This window comes from Macrotis lagotis, chromosome X (assembly GCF_037893015.1).
Source record: "Macrotis lagotis isolate mMagLag1 chromosome X, bilby.v1.9.chrom.fasta, whole genome shotgun sequence".
Taxonomy (NCBI): Eukaryota; Metazoa; Chordata; class Mammalia; order Peramelemorphia; family Peramelidae; genus Macrotis; species Macrotis lagotis.
Window position 1 is genome coordinate 634614456 of NC_133666.1, and position 21656 is coordinate 634636111.

General features: G+C 33.4%; 2 protein-coding genes across 5 annotated transcripts in view; both read left to right on the forward strand.

Moving 5' to 3' along the window:
- Positions 1-21656, forward strand: part of ZFR2 (zinc finger RNA binding protein 2) — a 144498-nt gene that overhangs the window by 73200 nt on the left and 49642 nt on the right. For all 4 annotated transcript variants that reach the window (XR_012471988.1, XM_074204047.1, XM_074204045.1 and 1 more), the window contains 4 exons: positions 5306-5451; positions 7326-7464; positions 8281-8468; positions 9629-9800. Coding sequence is in view for 3 of the 4 variants with exons in the window: in XM_074204047.1 (XP_074060148.1) it covers positions 5306-5451; positions 7326-7464; positions 8281-8468; positions 9629-9800 (645 nt within the window). In the remaining variant the exon portion in view is untranslated. The remainder of the gene's footprint in view (positions 1-5305; positions 5452-7325; positions 7465-8280; positions 8469-9628; positions 9801-21656) is intronic.
- Positions 468-5277, forward strand: LOC141500661 (large ribosomal subunit protein eL21-like). Its single transcript, XM_074204051.1, has one exon. It carries the CDS (start codon positions 4253-4255, stop codon positions 4733-4735), a length of 483 nt encoding a protein of 160 aa, XP_074060152.1. The 5' UTR covers positions 468-4252; the 3' UTR covers positions 4736-5277.

The following is a 21656-nucleotide window of genomic DNA, read 5'->3' on the forward strand; positions in this document are numbered from 1 at the left end:
TTAATTTTTTGGTTCCTTATTACATCTAATTTTTACTGTATCATGATCTGAAAAGAATGCATTTATTTCTAGCTCTGTACATTTGACTGTAAGTTTTTTATGCCCTAGTACACGGTCAATTTTGGTATAGGTGCCATGTACTGTAGAGAAAAAGGTATATTCTTTTCTATCCCCATTCAGTTTTCTCCAGTGGTCCATCATATCTAAGTTTTTAAAGATATATCACCTTCTTAACTTCCTTCTTGTTTATTTTGTGTTTAGATTTATGTAAATCTGAGAGAGGGAGGTTGAGGTCCCCCATTATTATAGTTTTGCTGTCTGTGACTCCTTGTAATTCATTCAACTTCTCCTCTGAGAATCTTGACACTATACCACTAGGTGCATAGATGTTTAATGATGATATAACATCATTGACTATGATGTCTTTTAAGAAGATATAGTTTCCTCCCTTATCTCTTATAATGAGATCTATTTTTGCTAAGATCTGAATCACTATGCTTGATTTTTTTTTTACTTCCACTGAAGCTCCAGCCTTTTACCTGTATCTCTGCTTCAAATGTGTTTCTTGTAAACAACATATTGTAGGATTCTCGTTTTTAATTCATTCTGCTATTTGCTTCCATTTTATGGGAGAATTCATCCCATTCACCTTTGCAGTTAAGACGATTAATTCTTTATTTCCCTCCATGTTATCTTTCCTCATTTGTATTTCTCTCTTTTCTTTCCTTTTATTCTTCCTTACCAAGGTTTTGCTCCCTTTCCCCTTTAATTTTTCTTTTAAATTTTAACTTTGAGTTTATTTCACTCATAAACCTTCCCCTTCCCCTTTATGTCTCTTCTCTTTTCTTTCCCTTCTCCCTCCTCTCTCCCTATCTCCTCCCACCTTCCTACTTCTCTGCAGAGCAGGATAGATTTTTAAACACATAAAACACATTTTTAAACACAATTAGAATGTATATTATTCCCTATCTGGTTCAAATCTTTTGAATAGGATTTACTCCCTTCTTTCCCTCTACCATAATAAATCTTTGTGCCTGTTCATCTGGTGTTATTTATCCACTAATTCCTAGACTTCTTTTTACGTTTTTATTGTTTTAACCCTGCCTTGTACTTTCATTCTTTTTGTCAAATTATATTCCTTTTATCTAACCTGATAGAAGTACTATCAGTCAAAGTATTGTAAAGAAAAATGCAATCAAAGGTTGACTGATTGATTTTTGATAAGCAGCCTTGCCTCATATTCACTAAGTATCTTCCTCTCTTCACTTTATACCTTACCCCCTCAACCCTCATCAGAGAAAGTGCTGAACATTATGAGCAAGACAGAATTAAAGCAGGTCAAAGGAAACATGAGACATAGAAGTTTAGAGTAAATACCCCAGCTTTTCACCTGAACTATTTGTGCATGATCTGTGGTAGAACGTGGTTTTGGTCTGATCAACCACAGTTGGATGCCCTTAAATTTGTTTTAAACATAGGGATGCAATTTTGGTGGGCTGTAATAGAAGGACAAGAAACAACCATACCCATATCCTCTAAAGTACACAATCTCTTCAACTATATTCAACCCTTTATCTAAGAGAAATACAATTTTCAAGAGTTACAAGTTACAAATATCTTTGTAGGGTTGTTATACAATTTAATGTTCTTGGCTACCTTTTTTTTTTGCTTTTTTTCCCCCTTTCCAGTTAGCCTTTTATGCATTTCTTGAGTTTGTATTTGAAGATTGAATTCTCTGTTCGGTTCTGGTCTTTTTATCAGGAAATTTTGGAAGTCTTCTATTTTGTTGAACATCCATCTTTTCACCTGACCAAATATGCTGAATTTTGTAGGATAGTAAATTGTTGGTTGTAATCCAAGGTCCTTTTCCCTCCAAAATATGATATTCCACGTCCTCTGATTATTCAAGCTGATAATAAGCCCTGTGTAAGTCTGATTGTGCTTCCTTTGTAATTAAATGCCTTCTCTTTGCTTCTTGCAGTATTTTCTCCTTTATTTGAGAATTCTGGAATTTGACTATGATAGTCCTTAGAGTTTTTATCTTAGAATGTAACTCAACAAAGTCAATGAAAAGAACAACTCCACATCAAAATTATAAAAGTCAAGCAAGATTCAAATGAAGAGTTATGAGGAGATACCCCCAAACTATCTCTGTTTGGAGGTCCAAAATTGTACACATTTTTAGACTTTTTCAGTGTATTAATTATACTGACATTTTTCCTTTAAAAAGGTCTACACTTTATCAAATATTATGCTTTTTGAGAAGGGAAGCAGAAGGATACTTGAGATAATCATTGGATTTAAGAAGAGGAAAATATCAATAAAAACTTAAAAAGATCCATCTATCAAGACACACAAAAATTATATGAATTCATTACTAAGCTCTCTTTGCAAAGATAAGGAAAAACTTAAAGAGAGAAATATATTGCTCCTTTTTGAGTCAAGACAATATACTAAATGTTATCATATTTTTGAGTTATTTTCCTAAGTCAGTGCCATTCCAATAGAACTGTCAAACTTTTATAAGTTAGGAAAAACAATTCGTGTTTAGGAGCATTATGTCAGTCTCATGGGAAATAATGAAAAAAAAGAAAAAGTGGTTAGAAATATTGACTCTCAAACAGTATTTTAAAGCATCCATCATTGAAACTATTCGATCCTCTTTAAAAAGTAATAGAAAATGGAGTAGATTAGGTACCTAAGATCCAGAAGCCAAAAAAGCTTAGAAGTACAGTGTTCAGTAAACCCAAAGACCCTAACTACTGAGATAGTTATTTGCTAAAAGCTACTGGGAAAACAAAGTCATTCTAGTAGAAATTAAATTAAACCAACATTTCATACCATGATTTCATACTATGTAGAATAACATTCAAATGGATCCATGACCTAGGCAGAAAACAGCACATCAAAAATAAATTAGGGGCGGCTAGGTGGCTCAGTGGATAGAGCACTGGCCCTGGACTCAGGAGTACCTGAGTTCAAATCCAACCTTGCCTTGAGCAAGCCACTTAACCTCATTGCCTTGCAAAAGCCAAAAGAAAAATTGGAATACAGCTAGGTGGCACAGTGGAAAGAGCACTGGCCATGGAGTTAGGAAAACCTGAGTTCAAATGCAGCCTCAGACACTTGAAACTTATTAGCTGTATGACCATGGGCAAGTCAACTAATCTCACTGCCTCAACAACAACAAAAAAAGCAACAAAAAACAAATTGGAACAGCAAGGAAGGAAATACCTTTCACAACTACTTAGGAAAAATTCTTGACTAAGCAAAGGATGGAGAGGGTCACAGGAGATTAAAATGGAAGATACTGATAATATAAATTTTAAAACAATATTAGGGGAAATATTTGCAACAAGTTTCTCCAGTATTCTGATATATCTAGGGTATTCTGATTTTCTAGATCTTCTCTTACTATGGTACTGTGCTAGACACTGAAGGTTCAGGTTCAAAGAATGAAACAATTCCCACTGGCGTTAAGTTCAAATTCTAATGGGCAAAACAAATTCATTTATATATGCATATATTTATATACATACACATTCACACACATACACATACATATATATGCAACATAAATATAAAGTTAATAAATGCACTTACATGCATGTACATGCACACAAGTTAAAAGCAGAGTATCAGGAAAGGCTTCATGTGGAAGATGATGTTTGAGCTGCAGATTAAAGAAAAAGGGAGATGTTTAAGCAGAGATAAGGAGGGAGTGCCTTTCAGACATGAGGGATGAGGGCAGGGTAAAGATTTGGCTTTGGAAGATGGAGTGTCATACACAAGTAAACAGAAAAGAACTGTTTGGCTTTACACTGTATATGAAGGGAGGAAGGGGACAGAGTAATATCCAAGGAAGATGTAAAGATAGCCTGGGATCAGACTGTATAGGTTTTAAAAGATAAGTAGAGGAACTTCCATTTTATCCTAGAAGCAATAGGAAACCATTGGAGGTAGGTGATTATCTCCATGCTTAAGAAAAAAAAAATACTTGAAAACAGGAATAATGAGATACTTTACATAGCAAGAGGTGAAGAAAGAATGTAGGGAACAAAGAATGTTGTATAGAATAGACCAATTTGGCTGAATTATAGAGTGTGTGGAGAATAATAAGCAGTAAGACTGCTAGATTGGAATCCAAGAAGACTGAATTGTGAAGGAATCCAAAAGTCAAAGAGTTTATCTTTTTAAATACTCTGATAAAATCTGAGTACAGCTTTCTGCCACATTCCAGTGAGTTGCCAAAATGACAAACACAAAAGGAAAAAGGAGAGGGACTCGATACATGTTTTCTAGGCCCTTTCAAAAACATGGTGTCGTCCCTCTGGCTACATATATGCGCATATACAAGAAAGGTTATATTGTAGATATCAAGGGTATGGGCACAGTTCAGCAAGGAATGCCCCACAAATGTTACCATGGCAAGACTGGACGAGTCTATAATTTTACACAGCATGCTGTAGGCATTGTTGTAAACAAACAGGTTAAGGGCAAGATTCTAGCCAAGAGAATTAATGTGCATATTGAGCATATTAAGCATTCTAAGATCAGAGATAGCTTCCTGAAGCGTGTAAAGGAAAATGATCAGAAGATGAAAGAAGCCAAAGAAAAAGGCACTTGGGTTCAACTAAAACATCAGCCTGCTCCACCCAGAGAAGCACACTTTGTGAGAACCAATGGCAAGGAACCTGAGCTGTTGGAACCAATCCCCTATGAATTCATGGCATAAATGACTTAAAAAAATGACCAATAAAAGATTTCTTGAATTTTGAAAAAAAAATCTGAGTACAGCAGATCTATCAAGCTATCTTACAGATACCATTAGCCATTTTTACCTGCCTTTTCTAGACTAAAGATACTTTTCCTTGATAAAGAAAACAGTAGCAAAATTAGAATGTAGTTTTCTGCCTGTCATTCATCATTCCATCCTCCCTAATAAGTGGTACACTTATTTTATTCTCCTCTTTTTCCTAATGTGCCTTAAAATATCTTTATATTTTCCTTTATTTTCTTATGAACCTTGAATCTTTTTGAATAATTTTCTAGAAATAGTTCTCAGTGCCATGTTTTTATATTTCTTTATTCTCAATTATCTTGTTTGCATCTCCTTTATATATATCTTTAAAAATTAAGTTGATTAGTATCTTTAGAAAATATCTTTTTTTATCCTCTTTGGAATCCTTTCTCTTTTTCTTTTAAGAATTAGATCTGTTTCCTCATCAAGAAAATAAGTAAAATATGCTGTTAGTTTTTTTTCCCCATGTGAATTATTTAAGTAAAGATTTCTATCCTTTTGCAGAAAAAAGTGAATCCTGATCTCCCAGTTGAAATTAAGCCCAGCAATCGAGCTCGGAAACACCATGAAGAGAAAATAAAGAAGCAGAAACAGAAAGATATGTTGAAACGATGGAGAGAGGAACAACAGCGTCGCCATATAGAAATGAGGTAGTAATGGGAAGAAATTTTCAAAATTATGAACTTTTCAGAGGTTTTTTTTTTTTACTTACCCACTTATGTCATATAATTATCTGGAAGAGGCATGTTGCTTCCAGTGTCTTTGTTTAGAGAACAGTCGTAAAACACAAGTTTCTTTTTTATGTTTGGATTGCTTATTTGGCAAATATTTTGAATATATGAAGATGTTCTAAAATTTAAATAATTTTGCATAGTTGCCATAGTGAAATTAATGTTGATATGAGTATAAGAGAATTTCGTTTAAGTTCTAGCAGTATTGATCTCATTTTTTTAGAAGGAAACTTAGAGCTCATCTAGTCCAACCTCTTCATTTTACAGATGAGGAAAACAGGCTCAGAGAAATGATGACTTGCTGAAGGTCACACAGGTAGTAAGTAACAGAGCTGAGATTTGAACTTAGGGCCTGTGACTCCCAGGTTCAGCACTCTTTCCATTTACATGGTTTTTCTATGTTTTTGTCAATTCCTGATGTACTTTTTATCAAATAATAAGAAGAAGAAGTAATATGGAATAATAGAATGAATTCTAGGATGGTTTCAGAAGACATGAGTTTGAGTCCGTTTTCTGCTATTTATTAGATATTTGACTATGGGCAAGTCAGTAAATTCTATGGTTTCCTCATCTGTAAAAAGGAAAGTTTGGATTAGATGGAACTTTTAGGTATCTTCAAACTCCACAATCTATGATCTGTGCACCAATAGTAACAATGATTGCCATTCATTTACATATTATTTTATGAATAAAAACTATTTTACATATATTCATTATCTCAAATGAACTTCAGAGAAATCTTGTAAAGTAGGTTAGTATGATTATCTCCATTTTACAGATGAGGAAACTAAGAATCAAAAAAGGTAGTGTTTTGCCCAAGTTCCCAAAGTAGTAAATGGCACAATTGGATTCAAAGCCAAGTCTCTTGTTTTCTAAACCAGTGCCTTTTCTTCATCATGGAATGCATTCAGTCTTTGCTTCAACATCAGTTTATTAGCCGCCTATTATAGGCACTGTGGTAGAAACTGGGGAGATGGATAAATCTAATTAAAATGTAGTTTATACCTGAACAGAAAACAAATTACTTCTTTGAGGCAAACTCAATCATAATGCATTATTAAGTTTCAGTTTTGGTGTTGTCCTCTTTTCTAATTGTTGTTGTAATACATTTACATTGTTGTAGTTGCGTATATTGTTTTTCTGATTCTGATTTCTTCATTTTGCATTAGTTCTTGGAAATCTTCACATTTCCCTGTTTTCTTCTTATTCATAATTTCTTACTGTATTCTCCATTTAGAACATACATATGTCCATGTGTCCAAATAGAGTTTACAGTATTGCAGGAGAACATGAAGGGGAATGTTATGTAATAAACAAAAATAGGTTATAGTTATACAAAAAATGTAATATAAAATAGAATATAATAAAAACACATGTGATATACAGACAACTATGAAAGATTCAAAGAAGGAAAGATAATAATAGTAATAATAATGACATAATACTTTAGCACTTTAATGTTTACAAAATTTTCTTTAAAATTCTAGGAAGGAAAGAAGTAGATAATTTCTGACTGGGACCAAAGGTATCAGACAAAGTTTTTATGTAAGAGATAACTTTTGAGCTTAATCCTGAAGGATGGGCAGGATCTCATTTAAAAGAGTTATAGGAATAATGAATTATATCAAGACAACCACCATGCTCAAATCCAAAAACAGATATACAGATGCCTCTGATTTGTTTCCTTGTTCTTAGGGTAGCCTTACCATCATCTGTTTCTGATTCATGGAGCCTGGGGATTCATACTGTTGACTAGCATGGTCTCTGGTCTCATTGTATCCTTTACTCTATAGACTCTATGAAGAAGAAATATATTGGAGGCGAGTAGGAAAAGATCAGTTGTATTGGGAAGAACATCAGCGCCGAATAGCAACTGATTGGAATCCACCTCCCCTCATGGGCAGATCAGGGGTCCATGTTCCCTCACTTTTGGTGAGTCTTTATATTACATTCAGTTTGCAGATGTTGGACTTTTGTTATAGATATAAGAAATGAAGTTCTTTTATTTTTCTTGAGATGATTTCCATATTGTCTTTTTTGTATTAAGTAGGATGTGACTTCAAATAAGCCTTATCTGACTAACTGGATGTTGTATTTCTGACATGGTTATATATTTTCACTTAATTAGCATTATCCTATTGACTTCTTAAGTATCATTATCTTTCTTGGGAAATTGAAGTTATATATCTTTATTTTTGGAAATATGATTCTTATTAGATCTTCTAAGACAAATTTATCTGTTCAGGGTTAGGCCCCTGATGTTGAATGGGAATCTTATATATGAGCCGTCATGGTGAGCCTTGCTGAGGGGAAGAGGCCAATCCATTTGATTTTAAAATCTCTAGATGGGAAATTGCCAATGGTAAATGAACTAGAAATCTGTAATTTCTGCAGTCATCAGGATCCACTAGGAGTGCCTGGAAAGGTATAAAATCAATTCAACAAAATTACAGATTTTTTCTTTCTTTTCCAGTCTTGGTGAGCTGTTAACACTAATTGATTTTTAACCCAACCAGCTTCTGTCTTCCTCTCTTTTTAAAGCACCTGAAACAAAATTTAATAAAATGACTCTAGTTTGGTTTTGGCCAGGCTGCCTTTGATTTTTTTGATTTGCAGTACCTTTATTGGTCCAATAGTTTTGAGATAGCCATGACAACTCTGTCATTTTTCCCCCTTTTCTCTTTTTTTTTGCCTCCTCTCATCTCTTCCATCTATATTTGGTTAAACAAATGTCCTTCCTGCCGACAGGGTTCAAGGCGTCCTAATACATCTGATGACCGGCATATCATGTCCAAGCACTCTACTATTTATCCCACTGAAGCAGAGCTACAGGCCATCCAAAAAGTGGTTTCTCATTCAGAACGAGCCCTCAAACTGGTTTCAGATATCCTGGCAGAAGAAAAATCAGAACAAGATGAAGAGGGTGTGGAAAAAGGGTAATTTGAGATCATAGAATGTTAGAGCTGGAAGGGCATTTAGAACATAGAAAGAATATCAGATCTCTAGTCCATCCCTCTTCCCTCTCATGTTATAGATGAGAGAAAAAGTCTGGAAAGAGTGAGTAGAATCCTTGATCCTCCTGACTCTTAATCCAGTGTTTTTTCCCACTACTATACATACTTGACACCCTTAATTTCTTTTGATTAGTAGTGGTTATTATAGAAAGGAGTTTCTTCACTTTTGTATTGAAAATCCATGTTTTCCACAGTGTAATTGGTTTCTCCACCAACACAGAACTAAAGTAGATGGTTTTTATGAGTTGCTTTGGACAATCCACTGATGACTAGAATCTCCAAACAGTCTGGTGCCATAACTCCAGAATAGTTAAACAATGAAACTCTTCATTATAAAGAATCTGTCCAATCAGAGAACTAAAGCAATATTTTTGAGCTGTGAGTTAACTTTTAGTTAAATTATAAGCTCTTCAAGAAGAGATTTTTCTTGTATAGAGATGGATAGAAATATGATACATAGCTTATAAGTTGGAAGAATCCTTAGAGACCATCTTGACAAACTTTAAATATAATTTAGTCTAATCCCTTCAATTTGTAGATGAAGAAAGTGAAACCTATGTAAGTTATGATATATATATATATATATATATTTATTTTCACATAACTGTTAAGTGGCAGAGATGGAACCTGGACACAGACTTCTGACTTCAAGTCATTTTCACTGCCTTCTTCTTCTCTTTTCCATCAGTCTTTACTGTCTTTCACTAGTCTAAAGAACTGTATTTTTAGTATTTCCAAACCTGTTTTCCTAATTCTGCTTCCAATTTAAATTTCTTTTAATTAGCATTTATTTACACAGCAAGTATTTATTGCTTACTTACTACATATAGACATATACTCAATTTTGAAAAATATTTCAATCCTGTAAAAGCATATCTAATATGACTTCCTTCTTGAATTTATGGGTTTAGTTGGGGAGGCAATTAACAGGAAATAGTAGTGGACAATAAACAACTTATATTAGCTAAATACTAATATTGTGCCTTACCATCAAGAAGAGCATTTTTAATTTTCTTGTGGTTAGTTTTCAAAATCTCAGGATTGCTTTCTAACATCATTTCTTGTGATCATCTCCTTAACAGCAAAATAGATTCTTCATCAAGAATACTAAAAGGTGTAATGCGAGTTGGGATCCTAGCAAAGGGCCTTCTCCTTCGAGGAGATAGGAATGTGCATCTTATCCTTCTATCAGCTGAGAAACCCACACAATCTCTCCTCCAAAAAATCACTGAGCAACTTCCCAAGCAACTTTTGGTAAGATCTTTTTTCACTTGTTTCCTTTGTAGAAACATTCTAAAAATATTTATTGATATATTTTTTAGATCATCATAATTTCCTGGTATATCCCTTTTTTTCCATTCCCTACCTAGAGAATATTCCCTTATAACAAAGAATAAAAAAGTAATATAAAAGAATTTCAGCAAATCTAACAGATACATCAGTGAAGTTCCAAAGTATATGCAGTGTTCTATGTACATATTCCTCTGTCTCTGCTTAGAAGGGAGGGAAGTGCATATTGCTGCTTTGGGGCTAAGCTTGGTCATTATAATTTTGCAGTCTTCAGTTTCAATTTTGTTGTACTTTTGTTTACATTGTTTTAATTATTGTGTTTTTTGTTTTTCTGGTTTTTGCTAAATTCATATTGCATTGGTTCATATAAATCTTCTCATGTCTCCCTATAGTCTTCATATTAATCGTTTCTTACAGTGCAGTAATATTCCACTGCATTTTGTTTAACTATTTCCTAATCATCAGACACCTACTTACAAATAATTACTTATTAAATCTATACTATGAGTCAAGTGCTATGTTAGCCACTTAGGGATATAAAAATAGGGGGGAAAATGATCCCTGCCTTCAAGGAGCTTGCAGTCTTTTTACATAAGTCAGTGATAGAAGGTAGAATGTGACAGAGGAAAAGGAGAAATTATGAAAATGTTCTCTAAGAAAATTTGAGGACTGTTTTCAACTGAGAGATATTAGGAAGACTTCATTGAGAGATAGCTACTGAGTTTGACCTTGGAGAATGGAAAGAGTCTCAACAAGTAGTGAAAAAAAAAGTGTGTTGTTAAGTCCCTTGAAGCCTTTAAAACTTTAAGGTCCTTGCAGAAATAATGATTTACTGGAATAACCTTCAAGATTTCAGGGTCACCATACTGTCCCATAAGATTGGACACTTTGAAAATCCTACACAGAAAGTAAACATTTCAGGGAACATAAGTCAAGAGGTAGAAGTGCTGATCTTAATAAGAACAAATAATAATGGCACAGTATAAATTTGGGTCCCTCTGTATCTATTCCACATCATACTGCCTCCTTCATGAATTGATATTTATGGAACTGAGACCACTTTGAAGAAGGCACTTCCAGAAAACAAAACAAAAACAAAACATGAGTAAAAGAGATATGGATGAGATCTACAGTCTTAGAAGATAATCTGGATACAAGATCTTTCAGAATCAGCACCATAAAAGTGAGACATAGAATAAAAAAGAACATTCAAGTGCTTTAGTTTGTGAATGGAATATGAGATTTCAGAATAATCTTGTAGGGGAAAAGCATAAGAAAGAGATCAATATAAATAAATGCTTTTCATAAAAGAGTTACATAGATCAGTGTTATTCAGGTTAAGAAAGTGGTTGGGTAGGGGTGAGACAGGAAAGAAACTGAGCTATACTTTATCTGGACCAGGAAAGACTAAAAATATGGAAAATTGTAAAAGAAAAAGAAAAGAAAAATGAATAATTGAAGTCATATCAAAGAATTTGGAATAGGACAGTAACAGGTGAGAAAGTATGTGAATAGGCTAAGATCAAATTAGAACAAAATAAATAAAGAATAATTGCTGACTTATAGTAAGGTAAAAGAATTAAAGAGAGAAAACATAGACCTAACATTTATAAACTTTAATGTGAATGCATAAACTGTCAAGTGAAAGAAAATGAAAAAGAAGCATGCTTAAAAATACTGATTATCTCTCAGTTGATTGAGGCAGCTAGGGGATTCAGTTAATAGAACACTAGTCCTGAAGTCAGAAACACCTGAATGAAAATCTGGGCTCAGACATTAGCTATGTGGTCCTGGGCAAGTCAGTATACCTTTGTTTCCTTCAGTTTCTCCAATTTTAAAATGGAGATAATAGCACTTAACTTCCAGCATTGTTGTAAGGATCATATAACATAATCTTTGTTATGTTCTTTTTAAAATTCACTTAATATATTTTTATCTTTAATTATATCACTAGAAAAAATCTCACAGTAAAATTTCCAAATTAACTTATATATGAATATATTCTTAGATATGTTCATACAAGTGAACTTGTATGTGCAAATATAACTTTCAATAAGAAAAAAAACTTGTGAATTACACCCCATTTTGAGTGGTTGGCATTTTGTGCAAAAATTTCTGCCAGAATTCTACAACATTGATTCTTTTTTTTTTTTTTTTTGAGGCAGGGAGGTTAAGTGACTTGCCCAGGGTCATAGCTAGTAAATATCAAGTGTCTTAGCTCAGATTTGAATTCAGGGCCTCCTGTCTCCAGGGTTAGCTGCCCCAGACACTGGTACTCTTGGACTGGTTCAAAATAAGATTTTCTGTTACAGAACCCATGTAAAACACTCAATCAAAACAGTAGATTCCCCAAAATTTGGTAAGAATTTCATAATTTTTATAAGTAATAGTTAAACAATTTTAAGTCAATTTCCTTTCAAATATAGACAAAAATATAACAGTTGAGAATTTCTCAAATTACAGTACTTTAGAGAGTAACAGCATATCATTAACCTAGTCATTTATTTTTTAGCAGTATAATTTATTTTTTTAATATTTTAAATAGCTAGAATATAAGAGAAATTGCCTTTCCTTATGACCCTATTTCTATACAGTTGTTTACCAAATTTAACTTTTAGAGAATTTTAAGGGTATAGCAGTACTATAAACAATATTATGTATTTTAAAACTTGAAACAAGACTCACTAATTAACAAATCAGATGACTTGAATTTTGTTAAATTCACATTCAGACTTCCTAATAGTAAACTGTCTTAAAAACATGGATTTCCTAGTAAAAACTAAAATCCCTACTTTTCCAAAACCCAGGGGGAATTTTCCTCTCAAAGAGCTCCAAATCTTTCATTTCCCCCCTATTTCCAATAACTATAAAATATTTGGAAATACATAAAAGTTCTACCATCCCTAGATTCAACCTAGAAATAAGTTTGTGGGCTAAATCCTTAGGAAAAATCTAATGAGGTTTATAGTGATTATAAAATTTTGGGGGGAGTAGGTTTCCAGATGCCCTGAACAAAACCCTGGCAAAATTACAAAATTACAAAATGCCTGACTGCTAATTAATACAATTTTTCCAAATTAAAGGGATTCAATATACTCACTTTCCTTTGGCAGGTCCAGACTTTCAGAGTTGGGGAGGGTATCAGCAAGGGAGGGGGCTGTGGCCAGAGAGCAAGAGCAGGGGGGAAAGTAAAGACGGGAAGCTTATAGGAGAAAGAAAAAGGCAAAACAAATTTCTACAAGAAATTATAAATTAGATGTCTATGGTTTAAATTCCTTTGAGATCAAGACAATGGTCAACAAAACCCAGTAAGTGTCATAATGTAGAGCCATTTTTGATTTAGTCATGTCAGCATTGCTAATACTGACTTTAGACCCATACTCAATTCTTTTAGGGGTAAAACCTATACAAAATGCTAGGCTTTCCAATGAATATTTTCCTTCTGTGATTTAAACCAATATTATTATTAGACCCAATAACTTAAAAAACATTCTTAGAAAAATTCTCAATTTTTACAGCACACGTCCCAATTCAAAAAGTACATTTCAAGAAATTAACTTTTTAAAAACTTTAAAATTTACAAGGCTCTAAGATTAACTTTAAGAACTCTGAGAAAAGTGATGGGAGAAAAAGGGAGGAAGGACTGAAATTCCCTTCCTCTACCCCCTCCCCATTAACAAACACACACATGAGAATGAGAGAGTAGTTACAAACAGAGGAGTAAATTTGCTTACAAGCATTTTGCAATTTTGCTATAATTCAGAAGACTGAGTCTGAGGAAGGGTCCTAAAGTTCTGGATATAACTGATTTTAATACACTAGCCTGTGCTCCAACAGAAATATCAAGAAGTAGAATGATGTTATAAACAAGAGTTCCATTTATAGACCATTTTTCCTCCTATCCCAGTCTAGATCATGCTGAGGCCAATGGAACAAAATTTCACAAGACTCCTTTTACTGAGGTCTTGAAGACTAGGCTTTTTCCAGTTGCATAAGAGACAGCTCTGAGGCGTGTTTTTTGGTGTAGAGGAAGGTTGTTTCTTAATATTACAACTTTTAATAATGTATTCTTAATCTAAACAGTGTTAAACACCTCAAAGTGTAATCAGTGCAGGTCCACTATGACTCAGTTTAAGACTGAAAAATGCCTGTGATGTAGACAGTGGCAACTCAAACTATTTTTAAATGCAGGTTGACCATCTGAAGTGAAGACCACCACAAACCTCATCTCCACCATCCCCCACAGTATAAGAAGATCCACCCCCTAGTCCTGAGGGAGTGAAACCTCTGGAATGCTGGCAACACACCATCCCCCCCACACTTCCAGTAGCTACCACAAGGCTACCCCACCAATACTTCAGAAGAGTGTGAACTCAGGGTGGCTAGGTAGCAGTGGATAGAGCACTGGCCCTGGAGTTAGGAGTACCTGAGTTCAAATCTGGCCTCAGACATTTAGTGATTACCTAGTTGTGTGGCCTTGGGCAAGCCACTTAACCCCATTGCCTTGCAAAAAAAAAAAAAAAACTAGAAAAAATTAAAAAAAAAAGAAGAGTGTGAACTCAGTCAGGACTTGAATCCAGACAATGTGGCTGACAAGCAAAACAAGAAGAAATAACTTCCCTGAGAAGCAGGTCTTCTGGAGCCAGAGCCAGATAGATCAAGTGGTCAGAGAACCAAAAAATTATGAAGGATATGATGTGTTAAGAGTGTGGTCTAAATTCATGAAAGACTAGCTCTTGACCCATAAGTATTTGGGACATGTATTACTGTAGTTAGCAGAAGCTAAGGGAGGGAGAAAATAAAGGTAGTAAAAGCAATTGGAAGTAACTGATCCCCAAAGGGGATTAGCAGCAGTAGCAGCCTGGGATAAACAGTAAAGGAGGAAAATAAAGGACAGTTACGATGTGTTGAAATTGGGCTGATCTTAGGGGATCCTCAGTATATGAGAGGTATAGGAACATGAGTTTATTTGGGAGAATTGTGTTCCCCAAGAGCAGACTGGCTTCCCAAAGTTATTAATTTATTAGCATAGTGTCTGGCATTTAAGTTTTTCCTTCATTATTTAAGCACCTAATTTCTGGCCAGGCCCTATGCTAGGAGGAAGGCATAAAGAGAAAAAATTATAATAATGGACACTAACAGCTACAAAATTTGGAAAGTTTTAACATAAAAGTAGTACTTATATAGAATTTTGAAAGAATTAAAAGATTTCTTGAGAGGCAGAAGAGTGGAGATGTAAATTCCAAGTATGAGAAAGACTTAATTCAATGGCATGTGTGAGGAAGAGAAGAAAAGAAGTTTGGCTAGACCAAAGAGTGTGTAATATCCAATTGGAAAGGTAGGTTGAAATAAGATGGTGAAATATTTTATTTGCTTAGAGTCAATAGAAGTCAGTGGAGTTTGTTAAATAAGGGAATGATGTGATCAGTTCTGCAGTTTAGAAAAATCATCTTTGGTGAGCTATGTGGAGAATGGATTGGAGAGGGGAGACTTGAAACCAATTAGATTATTTCAATAGACTAGCTAAGAGATGATGAGAGCCTGAACTATAGTGGTGACCACATAAACAGGAGAAAGGAAAACAGATAAATTAATATGTTGTAGAGGTAGAAAGATAATATTTGGCAATTAATTAGATATGTTGGGAGAGGGAAGAGTAATGAATGAAGGAAAGTGCTGAGGATGTAAACATAGGTAACTAGAATAATGGTGGTGCCCTTGACAGAAAAAGGAAAGATGTTAAGGATTTAGAGGAAACATGATGAACTAAGTTTTGAACTTGTAGAACAGGGGTGTCCAATTTCTAGATCTTTATTTTCATTGAGATGATTAAATTCATGGAAGTTGATGAGAGTATAAAGAGAGAATAGGAAGGGGTCCAGGCCCAGGTCTTAGGAAAAACTCAGGGCAATGATATAGATGATCAACCAGCAAAGGAGAGTGAGAAGTAGTCAGACAGGTTGGAGGTGAACAAAGAGAAAAATGTCATGAAAACATGGAGAAGGAAAGTGTTCAGGAGAAGGTAGTCAATAGAATTACATACTTCAGGGGCTAGGAAGAAAAAATTAGTAACTTTGTAGAAAACACTTTCAGTTCAAAAAAGATACCTGAAATGAAATGCAAAGATAAAATATATAGAGAGTAAAAATAAGGGACTAAAAGAAAATTTATTTCGTATCAGGCCATTCAATTAATTAGTTTTTGTTAAGTTCTTATTTAGTATGTTCCAGGCATTACACTAAGCACTAAGAATATTTAAAAAAGAAAAAATTTAAAACCATCCCTTCCCTCAAAAAACGTTTTTCCCATTATCTCCTTGCCTTTTTATACTTTTTACAATTTTTATTTATTTAAAAATTTCATTTTTCACTAATTGCATGTAAAGAAGAATTTTTAACATTTGTTTTTAAAATTTTTAATTCCAAATATTCTTCCTTCTTCCCTTCTCACTCCCCTTGAAAAGGCAAGCAGTTTGATATTGGTTATGTATGTGTAGTCATTCAAAACATATTTTCTTATTAGTCATATTGTGAAGTAAAACAAACAAAAGAAAAAACCTCAAATAATATAAAATAAAAAAGTATACTTCAATCCATATTCCATCACTATCACTTCTTTGACTGGGAATGAATAGCATTTTCCATTTTAAGCCCTTCAAAGTTGCCTTGAATCATTGTATTGCAGAGGCTAGATTGCTAAGTCTTATCTATCATCTTACAATATTGCTGTTACTTTAAAAACTTGCATTCCAATGGGACAGACAATATATGTATAAATAGATACTTACAAGATAGATACCAAGTTGTTACAAGTTAACTCTAAACGGAAAACATTCCTTCTCCTTTTTTATTTCGGGAGGACCAGAAAAGGTATTTATAACCATGACATTTTATCTATCTTTTTTTTTGTATAGGTTAAATGACTTGCCCAAGTCACACAGCTAGGTAATTATTGTGTCTGAGGGTAGATTTGAACTCAGCACCTCCTGACTCCAGGGCCAGTGCACTATCCACTGCACCACCTAGCCACCCCTATTTGATCTAACATAAGGAAACAAGTGATTTTTAGAAATGGAGGTAAGGAGAAAGGGCATGCCAAGCATTGATTACAGTGTATGCAAGGGACCAAGACAGGAGATAAGAGTATTGAATGAGAGCAGTAGCAAAATAGGACCAGAGTGGAGTTTAATAGGCAAGAAAATAAGGGTTCATGTTATGAGGAACTTTAAATATTAAACAGAGGAGGTTTTATGATTACATAATTTAAAGAACAAGTTACAATTATGATTTCTTATAAGTCAAGATTATAAAGTCATTATGTTTAGATAAATAGGAAAAATAAAATGAACAATGAAAGTTTTCAAATAGTCAGGTGAATCTGTGATTTCATTTATATGCTTATTCTCTCCATTGATGGAGATCACAACCCATTCTTCTATATTTACTCATAAAGCCACAACAGAGAGTCACCCTTGTGTTAGGGGCCTGGATGACTTTTCTTTACATTATGAGAATTTATTAAGCACCTAACTACTAAGGGTGTCAGTTAATTCCCTTGCTCTTGTCACATGACATTGAAACTCTTATATTTAGCTAAATGTGTAAAGGAAAAAATAATTAATTGTGAGAAGACAGATAGAGTGGAATATGATGTATTATTTCTAAGAGACTTTAATGTTTCTCTTTCATAACTACATAAAATCTAAAAGATTTTAAAATAGACTTCAATAGTATTAGAAAAATTATATTTGAACAGTTTATGGTATTTTTTCAGTGATCATTTTAAAGAATATTCATATTAATATCATAACTTTATAAAAAGCAAATAATTAGAGTAAAAGTAAAAGTTATAAATAATGAATAGAAATAATCAGCATACTTACTAAGAGGGTAATAAAGTTGGTATTGTTTCTAAGAACATAAGCAAATGATACAGGCTTAAATAAAGACTGAAGACATCTTTAATAATGTTAGTCAAAAGGATAAAACATTAAAATAGAAAATAACTGATACCAAGAATGATGGATGATGATGATGAGACAACATACCAAAAAGTTTAAATGCCACTTGAACATTACAGAGAAAAAAATTATCTCTGAAAGTATATATTATGAAATATAACATTAAAAAAGAGTATTAAGGAATTGTGCAGTAAAAGAAAACCTCAGAAAATAAATTAACTTATCAAAAAGTAAAAGAAATCTTAATTCTAAGAAACTGAAAAATGAAAAAACCTCAGAAGTGATAAATAGAACTAAACTTTTTTTCAAGACTAATAGAATCAATAGACTATATAATAGAATCAAGTATCTTTTCCCCTCCACCCACTGTTTTATTTCTCTATTTTACAGACATTACAATCATCTTAAGTGCATAACCTAGAAGTTGTCTTCCTCTAATTGTATCTAATCAGTTCCCATATCCTGTTGACTCTGTCTCCTTAGTATTTGTTTCCTTTTAATGCACTTCATGATCAGTATAGTAAAAGTTATCTCTTATTTATCTCTTTCCCTCTTTACTCTGTTCTCCATACAGATGCCAAATTGATACCCCTAAAAATCATGTCTATCTATATTACTCCCCTGCTGAAGAAACTTCTTCAGTGTCTCCTTATTTTTTTTTAGGTTTTTGCAAGGAAAATGGGATTAAGTGGCTTGCCCAAGGCCACACAGCTAGGTAATTATTAAGTATCTGAGACCGAATTTGAACCCAGGTACTCCTGACTCCAGGGCTGGTGCTTTATCCACTGTGCCACCTAGCCACCCCTCCTATTTTCTTTAGAATAAAATATATATTTATTTATTTGGCATTTAAATTCCTGAGTGATTTGGCTCTAGCTTATCTTTGCAGACTAATTTTACTTTATTTTTTTAATCATTCCATGTTGTAACCAAGCTGGCTCACTTCCTTTTTCTGTTCATAGCATTCATTTTGCTACTCCTATACCTGGAGTATTCTTCCTCCTCACTGTTACTGCTTAGAACCTGGAGCTTCCTTCAGTCCTAGATACCATCATCTTTGAGTCTTTTTTCTATTATCTGGACAGTAACCTCCTAATTGCTCCCCTAACAAAGATGATAGTGAATCTTTCTAGTCTCTAGTTTTAGTACCTCCCAAAAGACATTTTACATGTTCTATGTGTGCTTGCTTATAGATATATATATATATGAAAAATATTACCTATCACATATATGTGTTTTGTATGTGTCTATCTAGCTAAATAAATATGCAGGTATATATTGTATACACATATATATGTATATGTATGTGTACATATATATGTATGTGTATATATACATGTATATGTATGTGTGCATATATATGTATGTGTATATGTGTATATGTATATGTGTGTGTATATATATATATATATATAAATTTGTAAACTTGTCCCCCAAGTAGAATGTAAACTCTTTGAGGGCAAGGACTTTCCACTTTTATATTTGTGTCCCCAGTGTCTGACATGTATTCAACATTTAACAACCACATAGATTATCAGAATAAAGTAATTGGAAATCACAGCGAATAGATAGGAGATAAAAAAACTACTAAAAATATAAGCCAACAAACAAAAATCAAAAATCTTTTCTACATAACACAGAGAAATCCAGTTCAGAATAACTTCAAAAAGTTTAACATATCCTAAAATGAATTTACCAAAGCATGATCTAGATGTGTATAGATACAATTACAAAATTTCCTTAAATAAATAAAAAATGATAGGAACCTCTTCTCTTTTTGCTCTATAGTATCTCTCTTGGTGATCTCAGCTCCTATGGGTTCATTTATCATCTCAATGTGAATTATCCCCCTAGATCTATAGATCCAGTCCTAGGTACTCCCCTGAGCAACAGTCACATATTGGCTTGAACTCAAGGTTTCCTTCAGTCTCAGAAAGAGAGGTAACTTGAAAGATATTGTGAGTAAAGAGTGCCCTGGACTAGGATTCAGGAAAACCTGGGTTTAAATTCCATCTTAGGACTGTTCTAGTAGAGTGACCCTGAGCAAGTATTTAAACTTCTTTGTACTTCAGTTCCCTTAACTGGAAAATGAGAAGGTTGGATTCACTATGGAAAAAGTGACAAAAAGAAAAGAAAATGACAGATTCTTTACAGCTTTGGAAAAATAGGCACAATAACATATAATTATGGATCTGTGAGTTAGTACAACCTTTCTAGTCAATTTGGTAGTATGTTGGAAAAGTTACTAAACTGCATTCCCATTCATACCACTACTAGGCCTGTGCCCCAAAGGGATTTAAGAAAGGAGAAAAGGACTCTTGATCACAAAAATATTTATATTACCTCTTTTTGTAGTGGCAAAGAATTGGTAACTAAAGGGGTGCTGTCTGTTGGGGAATGACTGCACAAGTGATATATGAAATCAAATGAATTCTACTTTGCCATAAGAAATGATTGAAGAAATGTTTTCTTATTGTGAAGACTTATATGAATTGCTACAGAGTGAAATGAGCAAAACCAGGATAACAATAACATTATAAAGATAAACTCTGAAAGCTGTTGAGTTATGATTCTAAACAATTAATGATGAAACATTTTACCCAGCTCTTGAGAGAAGAGAGAGATATATGCCTAAGAGACAGATTAAAACTAATTTTTTTGACATGGGCAGTGTGGGATTTTGTTTTGTTTTAGTATATTTCTTGTCAAAAAGTTTTTTTTTGTTTTAGTATATTTCTTGTCAAAAAGTTTTTTCTTTTTCATCCCTTAGTGGTGAGATTGAGAGGAAGAAAAAACTGATTTTTGTGGAAAAAATTAATACAATTTTTATATAACATAATTATATATAACTTTTTATAATCTAACAATAAATAATTAATTTAAAAATTTGAAAAAAGGAAATGAAGAATTTGGCCTTGATGGCCTCTGTAGTCTCTTCCTACTTAAATCTGAGATCCCTTGTCCAAAACAGGACTCATTATCTTTCTTCCTAGATTTATTAAGTTTGAGGACATCATTATCTTCTCAGTCACTCAAGCCCACAACCTTGATGTCGGTCTTGATTCTTCATTTTGGGAAGACCTTGGAAGAAAATGAGGAGAGACTATCACCTGAAGGAAAATGGTCTAAATTTTTCAATTGATTTTCAGTTCAGTTTCATTTGGCTTTCAATTAGGAGTGAGTACTGCCTCAGAGAAGAGAAAGCAGTCCTGATTTAACATCTATGAAAAACTGGGGAATAAAAAGAAATATATCTATTTCTCAGTTTTATGTGGCAACTTCAGAAAAACTGTCCGTGTATTAGGGCTTTAAAACCTTGTCAACAAATGCAGAAAAGCAAAAATATTAAATTCACCTTTTTTTTAACTATAAGTATTTGATTTGGGGCTTTTGAAGCAAAAATTAAAAATTAATTGGAAACCAAATAAACTAATATTAAAGAATGTTTGGGTCAAAGTGCAAATCATAGAAACAATAATTTATTAAAGATAATGATTACAATGAGGCAACATACTAAAATTTGTTGTATGCAGTCAAGGCAGTATGAGCAAGAACTTAGTGAAAGGTCTTTTACAGAATTTAAAAGTTATTTTTGAACATTTTTTACATCATGCTGCTATTGTTAAACTTTTAAATGACATTACTTAAGTATGTATTTTGATAGGACATACAAAATTATTTTAAAATTAATGAAGCCTTTTGGAGATTGATAGACATATGAGAAAATTTTAAAGGACTTGATCTTCACACATGTACTATGTTGGCCTATGCAGACTCATGCAAGCCTTTTGCCCTGCATATAGATGCCTACTTGAAGAATTTAGGAGACCTGTACTAAAAGATTGTTGTGTACATGAATC